General features: G+C 36.2%; 1 protein-coding gene across 1 annotated transcript; it reads left to right on the top strand.

Annotated features, from left to right (window-relative positions):
• The first annotated feature begins 1,519 nt into the window (after nt 1-1,519).
• On the top strand, nt 1,520-2,874 carry LOC132744370 (somatostatin receptor type 5-like). Its single transcript, XM_060733057.1, has one exon. The coding sequence runs from the start codon at nt 1,864-1,866 to the stop codon at nt 2,872-2,874; it is 1,011 nt and encodes a 336-aa protein (XP_060589040.1). The 5' UTR covers nt 1,520-1,863.
• Nucleotides 2,875-9,301: the final 6,427 nt, after the last annotated feature.

The raw sequence follows: 9,301 nt of genomic DNA on the forward strand, positions 1-9,301 counted from the left end.
CACATAGCAATTTATTTGGTTAAAAAATTAATGGTTATTTCAATTAGGCTGTTTATTAAGAAATTATGACAAGGGCAGATAATTCACATTGGCTTGTGTCTTAATGGTAAACGTTTCAGTCAGACAACAACTTGCAAATGTCTTCCTATATGTTTATCTTTAAAACTACATGGGTCCCATAAAATACCCAGAGGGGGTAACCTTTTCCATTTCTAGCTCATACTCTACAATGACGACATTATGATATTGCGACAATGCGATAACGTACTACGGAATACCGTTAGGGCAATCGTGGTTAAACTTTATAATCTGGAGTGCGATGACGACTGTACGATAGTGCGATGGCGACAGTACAATAACACAGTGGCGACAGTGCGATAACGACAGTACTGTATGCGACAATGCGATGACGAGAGTGAGATAACGCGAGGACGAGAGTAAGATAATGCGATGGCGATAATACGACAGTGCGATAATATCGCGGTATAGTACTATCACCATCGCGTTATCTATGAAAAAACTACCTTACCTTCTTCACTATTAACAATGGTAACCGTACATTCAACATGTCATTGGCAACTTTTAAGCGACTTCTACGCTCGGCTCACTTATTCATCTCTGTGGCGAATACAAGTATTCGACGGCAAATTCTCACCATATTATGATTCTTTTTAACCCATAGCAAACTTACTTTTTGTGTGTGAAGGACTGATGGACCCTCATCAAGCTAATACATTCGTATACATTATTGTTTTAATATACAATGATCTTTTTATGAGTTTGAATTCAATCGGTCCCGAAATCGTGACCGATCGGTTCCCTATCTCTTTTCCTTCCCCCGATTTCTTAATTAGTACCCGTAAACAAATATTTTAATCATTTCAACAATGTAGTAATAAGATAATCATTTTAATTATGTTTGTCGTTTTTCGTTTTGCCATTTCAAAATAAATGTATTCTAGTCTTAATGAATGGTCCATCCGCCCTTAAAAATAAATCCTACTATAATTTAGATTATATACAGCCTGTAATAATGAGCAGCTGCGAACTTTAGTTTGATGGTAATATTTGCTGAATCTTGAGAAAGTTGATTTACCGGTTTTCTTTGTATCTTGAAATATCAGGGGAAAAAATGAGAACATTTTAAATGAAAATGTTTGTGGACTAGTAGGCTCGAACTTTAGGCAATTGAAATGAAAGCTCCACGCTTTATTCACTGATCTACCGTTACAAGTATTACTAAGTTTGCGCCAAGGTAACGGATTTAACTATTAATCATTCTTGAAAGACGGATTTTCGTAAAACGAACATATTACTAATGTAAGATAGGATATTCAAATGCGCGCTAAAATGTATGCAAAATGTCAGGCCATTCTAAAATAGGACAATAACTGCAGAACTTGAAAGCGTCAAAAAGGTAATAGATAAATAAAAAGCAGATTAATTACACCAACTAAAATCTATTGTTAATCCCTTATAAAAACGTTTCAAACTCTTGCATCATTACACAAAAAAGGTTGGGAACATAACATCTCGAGACACAAGGCTTTACAATGGATAAGCTAGTGTCCTGTAATTGTGATCCGTCGTAATCTGGTCATTGTCCAAACAATTAATTCTCATAAATATTGATTCTCGATACTTGTATAATACTGCTCTTGAATAATCAATTGAAAATATTTAAACGTTCTCCCTAGCTAATGCATTTATAAACATTCCGGGTGATTATGTTTACATTTACACTTCTCAGAAATGCTTTCCCTTCTGGCGTAAAACACATTCTTAATCTACTTGTAAACATTTCTGCTGCAGAAGATTGTATTTGAACGCTATATTCTGGTATATAAAGACTGATCTACAAACATGAATAACACCACAACAGACGCCCTGATTCAAGCTGATGATTGTTTTCAAAATGGAGGCGGAAAATTAAGAATTATACGTATGACTGTGTATATATCTGTGACGCTGGCATCATACTTTGGAAATATTCTAATTCTCGTCAGTTTAAAGAAATTTTCGGATTTTCTAAAAGGAACACCTTACATCTTATTAGGGAATTTAGCTGTAGCAGATATACTTCTAGCTCTTGGACTTTCCCTCCAAATCTTCCGAATTATTGTTCAACCCATAGAAGGTGAAATGTTCTTCTGTGCAATAAACATGTGCATTATTGGAATATCTATCACAGCTTCTGGATTTTTATTAATGTTTATATCGGTCGACAGATTTTGTGCAATTGTGTTTCCAATGAAACATTTAATTCGTTCCACCAAAGTAAGGCGTAGACGGATAAAACTAGCATGTGTGTGGTTTGCTTCTGCGTCTTTAATATGTGTGATGATATTTTACAATTTTATACCATCAGAATACAGCATCTGCGATCACTGTGACACGGCACCTTTTGGCATAGCGCTTGCCTTAGCTGTGTTCATGACACTACAATTCATTATGAATATCGTAATGTGCTTAATTGTGATTTGGAGCTTAAAATCAAATACCATGTGTAAAGAAATGTATAAGAAAAGTTTGGTAAAGTGTGCACTGTTGATTAGGGTGTACATAGTTTTTGCGTTGTGCTGGTCGCCCTACGTCGTGACGATAATTTTAATGGCGGTATCAACCGATAAAGAAAAGTACGCAGAAGCGCGTGCTTATACAATTATGCCCGGTCTAATGAACTCGTCGATGAATTGGATAATTTATAGTCTGTCTAACCAGAAACTTCGAGACTCATTCAGAAATGTCTTACTTTGTAAGAATTCAAGACAAATGCATGTTTCAAATTATAACAGGGAAAAAAAAAAAGAGCCGGATCCCCACCCCGTCCATGTCACCACCCCCAAAGAAGAAAACATTTATTTTCTGTTTTAATATTAATATAGTAAACTGGCTAATAAAAAAGTTAAAAATTTATGACATTACATTTGGGAAAAAATCCCCATCCAAAAAAACGTGTTGGAAAAATTTACCTGGGAAAATAAAAAAAACCGAAAATCGCGGTTTACGAAAAGAAAACCCAAAAAAAGTGCATTTTGGGGACCCCGGGATGGAAACCCCAAACCGGGATGTTAAAAATTTCCAAATTTTGTAAAATTTGCCCAAATCCCAAATTTAAAGAGCCGCGCCATGACCAAAAACTAACCCTTTGTGCGTTTGCGAAACCCGCATGGATCCAGGCCAGCCTGCGGGATCCGGCCCCCGTCTGGGCAGGATCCATGCCGTCCGCTTACAAACCCTATAACAAGCAGAGAAACTGATAGCGAACAGCATGGATACTGATCAGACTGCGCGGATGCGCAGGCTGGTCTGGATCCATGCTGGTCGCAGACACATTATGTTGGTTTTGTCATGACGCGGCTCAAATGAGGATACTTCACATACACGCTATGGAGCAAGTTCACACTTGGAGGTGAAAGCTAAACATGGTCTGTCATAGGGTATATTTTGTCTCCGGTCCACAATTTGTTCATCGTTCAAGGGATTTTGAAATTACTTGCCACAAATGTTCACAATAATTGGACGACGTGTCATGCACAACAACCGGACCTATACCTTCAAGGTCACACTTTGGGGTCAAAGCTTATCATGGTCTTTTTCAGGGTATGTTTTGTTACCGGTCCATAACTTCTTCATCATGACATCACTTGGCACAAATGTTCACAATAATAAGACGGCGTGGTATGCACAACACCTGGAGACTTAAACTTGACGCTGATGGTCCATTTGTGATTAAGTTTTGTCATGATAATCAACTCCGACAATATGTAGAAATGCCAACATTGGGAAGAACATTGGACTTGATTATCGAATCTGATAACATGCAGTGCACTAGTAGAGTGATTCCATTTTCTTACACCGACCATTTCATGACTATTTTATTTGTTTTCTAAATAGTTTATATAGATTTTTATTTGTCACATTTTGAGGTTTTGAAATAGTAATAACAACTTACAAATGTATTTTGTTGACACATACACAGGAGTGTTTTCATTATATTTCTTAAATAAATTTATTGTTGCATGTGCAGATCTAGCATTGATCAAAATTTTGCATTGAAAGTCCAAATCCATACCTTAATCTTTTGAAATAGCACAATTTCATGCTGCATGTAATTACATTATGTTTTAAATTATTTATGTACATTATATGCTTAATTTTATCATGTCACAATTTTATTGTATGGTATGCTCTGTAAAGTAAAAGTTTTTAGCTATTCCTAATGTTTTAATTTTGTATAAATGCTAAAATTCCTGTCCATCGCTAAGGTTTTACTTTGTGTTAGAAACTGCTTGCTACTCTTGTTTCCTACTAGACTCACAGACGCAAGTGGAAACAGGATTTTTTTTTTACACAAATGCAACAATTAATATCATTTCAACCTGGTAATGTTATAAAGTGGCTACAAGATTTACAAGGAATATCTAACCTTCATTTTAAAGAGTTGGGTGTAGAAATTTTTTTAAAAGTCGGGAAATAATGATTTAAAAAGTCCCCTTACAAATTTTAGAATGGCTTTTGTTGGGGAAAAGGTAAATGTTTAAAAAAAGTTTTGTATTGTTGTTATGAATTGTACAATTTAAAGAGACTTTAAAAAAAAGATTAAAAATTTAAAACTTTTCCTTTTGGCGGGGGGCGTTGGTAAAATCGTTTTTCAAATTTTTTGGTTTTGATTAAAGGGTTTTTAAACTTCAAAAAATAAAAAGATATTTAAAAAAAATTATATATTGACTTTAACTTCACACCTATAATTGTTCCCATGATTTACCAAATTGTGATAGTTTACAGCAATCTCATTATTTGAAGAAAAAAAACTTCATTTATTGCATACATATTTTTATATTTTCAAACGTATATTTCAAAAATCATTAAATTTTTATGATATAGACAAGACCAAAACAATTTTTAATACCCCCCTTCTGGGGTTTTTTCCAGCCAAGGGGAAAAAAAACAAGAAAAAAATTACGGGAAACCCGAAATTTTTTAGCATTAAGAAAAATTTTTTTAATTTATTTGTAAAATAAATTTAATATTCTCCCGTACAAACATGATATTTTGTATTATACAATTCCTTGTATTTCTTAAAATATGGGATAAAACCATTCCCTTTTGGGGAAGCAAAAAATGTTCAAAATTTTTCCCCCAGAACAATGGGAGAAATAAAAACGCAATCTACGTACCATTAGTCAATATGTGGAACATTCATTGAATAGACCTTACTCGGGAAGAAAGAGTATTGTGGGTTTTCCCCCAGCTAATGGGGGGGCGGGGGTACAAACAAACGTTTACAATTATAACAGATTTGAAAATAAGCCCAACAGTTCAACTTACCTATTGTGGCTGTTAGCGCACCGTGAAGCTGTAACATTAAAAACAAGAGGGCCATGATGGCCCTGAGGTCGCTCCCCTGTATATAGCCCCCCCCCCCCCCCCCGGCCCAATTTTTTACCCAAGGGCTTTTATTTGTTTAATTGAACAGACTTGGTAGACACCCATAAGAAGATATTTCATGCAAAACATCTAAGTTCTAGCTCATTGGGTTTTTTAAAAGAAGATTTTTTAAGTTTTTACTATACACATATAGTTAAAAACAATGACACCCCATGGGCAGGGCCAGTTTTGACCCCTGGGCTTTATTTGAACAAACTTTTGTTGATATTTACTTTAAGATGTTTCATGCTTAATATTTAAACTCTAGTTATTTGGGTTTTTTCAAAGAAGATTTTTAAGTTTTTGCTATGTATATAAGGAAAATCAATGACCCCCCGGGGCGGGGCCAGTTTTTTGACCCCAGGGCTTTTATTTGAACATACTTGGTAGACACCCATTAGAACATGTCTCATGCTAAATATCTTAGCTCTAGCTCTTTGGGTTCTTTAAAAGAAGATTTTATAAGTTTTTACTATATGCATATAAGGAAAATCAATGACCCCCTGGGGCGGGGCCAATTTTGACCCCAGGGCTTTTATTTGAACAAACTTGGTAGACATTCACTAGAAGATGTTTTCATGCCAATATCTGAGCTCTAGCTCTTACGATTCTTTAAAAGAAGATTTTTTAAGTTTTTACTATATGCATATAGGGAAAATCAATGACCCCCCGGGCGGGGCCAATTTTGACCCTAGGGCTTTTATTTGAACAAACTTGGTAGACATTCACTAGAAGATGTTTCATGCCAAATATCTTAGCTCTAGCTCTTTGGGTTCTTTAAAAGAAGATTTTTTAAGTTGTTACTTTATGCATATAGGGAAAATCAATGACCCCCTGGGGCGGGGCCAATTTGGACCCCAGGGCTTTTATTTGAACAAACTTGGTAGACATTCACTAGAAGATGTTTCATGCCAAATATCTAAGCTCTAGCTCTTACAGTTCTTTAAAAGAAGATTTTTTAAGTGTTTACTATATGCATATAGGGAAAATCAATGACCCCCCGGGGGGCCAATTTTGACCCCAGGGCTTTTATTTGAACAAACTTGGTAGACACTCACTAGAAGATGTTCCATGCCAAATATCTTAGCTCTAGCTCTTACGGTTCTTTAAAAGAAGATTTTTTAAGTTTTTACTATATGCATATAGGGAAAATCAATTACCCCCCAGGGCGGGGCCAATTTTGACCCCAGGGCTTTTATTTGAACAAACTTGGTAGACATTCACTAGAAGATGTTTCATGCCAAATATCTTAGCTCTAGCTCTTTGGGTTCTTTAAAAGAAGATTTTTTAAGTTTTTACTTTATGCATATAGGGAAAATCAATGACCCCCTGGGGCGGGGCCAATTTTGACCCCCAGGGCTTTTATTTGAACAAACTTGGTAGACATTCACTAGAAGATGTTTCATGCCAAATATCTAAGCTCTAGCTCTTACAGTTCTTTAAAAGAAGATTTTTTAAGTGTTTACTATATGCATATAGGGAAAATCAATGACCCCCCCGGGGCGGCCAATTTTGACCCCAGGGCTTTTATTTGAACAAACTTGGTAGACACTCACTAGAAGATGTTCCATGCCAAATATCTTAGCTCTAGCTCTTACAGTTCTTTAAAAGAAGATTTTTTAAGTTTTTACTATATGCATATAGGGAAAATCAATTACCCCCCGTGGCGGGGCCAATTTTGACCCCAGGGCTTTTATTTAAACAAACTTGGTAGACACTCATTAGAAGATGTTTCATGCCAAATATCTAAGCTCTAGCTCTTAGGGTTGTTTAAAAGAAGATATTTAAAGATTTTTCTTTCGGTTGCCATGGCAACCAGAGTTCTGCATGGAATTAAATTCTTTGAACAATTTTAAAGGTGACCACCAAAGGAACATTCCTGTGAAGTTTGGATGAAATTGGCTTAGTGGTTTATGAGGAGATGTCATTTAAAGCAAAAGTTTACGGACGGACGGCCGGACGCCGGACGGACGGACGCCGGACGAAAAGCGATCACAAAAGCTCACCCTGTCACTTTGTGACAGGTGAGCTAACAAGAGGGCCATGATGGCCTTGAGGTCGCTCACCTGTATATAGGCCCCCCCAACCCCCATCCCCCCCAACGTTGCAGGGCCAATTTAACCCAAGGGCTTTTATTTGCACAAACTTGGTAGACACCCATAAGAAGATGTTTCATGCTAAACATCTAAGCTCTAGCTCATCGGGCTTTTTAAAAATACACATATAGTTAAAAACAATGACACCCCTGGGGCCGGGTCAGTTTTGACCCCAGGGCTTTTATTTGAACAAACTTTGTAGACACTAATACTAGAAGATGTTTCATGCTTAATATCTAAACTCTAGCTATTTGGGTTTTTTCAAAGAAGATTTTAAGTTTTTGCTATACACATATAAAGAAAATCAATGACCCCCGGGGCGGGGCCAATTTTGACCCCAGGTCTCTTATTTGAACAAACTTTGTAGACACTCACTAAAAGATGTTTCATGCTTAATATCTTAACTCTAGTTATTTGGGCTTTTTCAAAGAAGATTTTTTAAGTATTTGCTATACACATATAAGGAAAATCAATGACCCCCAGGGCGGTGCCAATTTTGACCCCAGGGCTTTTATTTGAACAAACTTGGTAGACACCTATTAGAACATGTTTGATGCTAAATATCTTAGCCATAGCTCTTTGAGTTCTTTAAAAGAAGATTTTTTAAGTTTTTACTATATGCATAAAGGGAAAAACAATGACCCTCGGGGCGGGGCCAATTTTGACCCCAGGGCTTTTATTTGAACAAACTTGGTAGACACTTATTAGAAAATGTTTCATGCTAAATATCTTAACTCTAACTCTTTTGGTTCTTTAAAAGAAGATTTTTTAAGTTTTTACTATATGCATATAGGGAAAATCAATGACCCCCTGGGGCGGGGCCAATTTTGACCCCAGGGCTTTTATTTGAACAAACTTGGTAGACACCTATTAGAACATGTTTGATGCTCAATATCTTAGCCATAGCTCTTTGAGTTCTTTAAAAGAAGATTTTTTAAGGGAAAATCAATGACCCCCCGGGGCGGGGCCAATTTTGACCCCCAGGGCTTTTATTTGAATAAACTTGGTAGACACCCATTAGAACATGTTTCATGCTAAATATCTTAGCTCTAGCTCTTTGGGTTCTTTAAAAGAAGATTTTTTAAGTTTTTACTATATGCATATAGGGAAAATCAATGACCCCCCGGGGCGGGGCCAATTTTGACCCCAGGGCTTTTATTTGAACAAACTTGGTAGACACTCACTAGAAGATGTTTCATGCCAAATATCTAAGCTCTAGCTCTTATGGTTTTTTAAAGAAGATATTTAAAGTTTTTTCTTTCGGTTGCCATGGCAACCAGAGTTCTGCAAGGAATTAAATTCTTTGAACAATTTTTAAAGGTGAGCACCAAAGGAACATTCCTGTGAAGTTTGGATGAAATTGGCTTAGTGGTTTATGAGGAGATGTCATTTAAAGTAAAAGTTTACGGACGGACGCCGGACGAAAAGCGATCACAAAAGCTCACCCTGTCACTTTGCGACAGGTGAGCTAAAAATGTTTGCACTTGGAGATTAGCTTGGAAAACCCCACATTTGCAGAATTCAAGGTATATATCAGTATTATACTGAACTATTTCATAAGATTTTAGGTGATGTGTTTTAGCAAGTCATAAAGACAAATTACCACAGTCATAAAGGTTTTGCCAATTTCATCAATTTTACCAGTGATCCATATCAATCTTATAAAGGACTGCATACAAAAGATCTTTTTTGTTAACTGTACATTTTAAATGAAGTATAGTTGTAAACCAAGCCAACTTTGTGAAATGGATTTGCCCTGCTTATTAATTTGGAGA

This window comes from Ruditapes philippinarum, unplaced genomic scaffold (assembly GCF_026571515.1).
Source record: "Ruditapes philippinarum isolate M1 unplaced genomic scaffold, ASM2657151v2 ctg12337_1_1_1_1, whole genome shotgun sequence".
In the NCBI taxonomy this organism is placed as follows: Eukaryota; Metazoa; Mollusca; class Bivalvia; order Venerida; family Veneridae; genus Ruditapes; species Ruditapes philippinarum.

Bases quoted from the DNA above. Each gene is read 5' to 3' on its own strand.
- LOC132744370 (XM_060733057.1), top strand. From the start codon at position 1,864: ATGAATAACACCACAACAGACGCCCTGATTCAAGCTGATGATTGTTTT.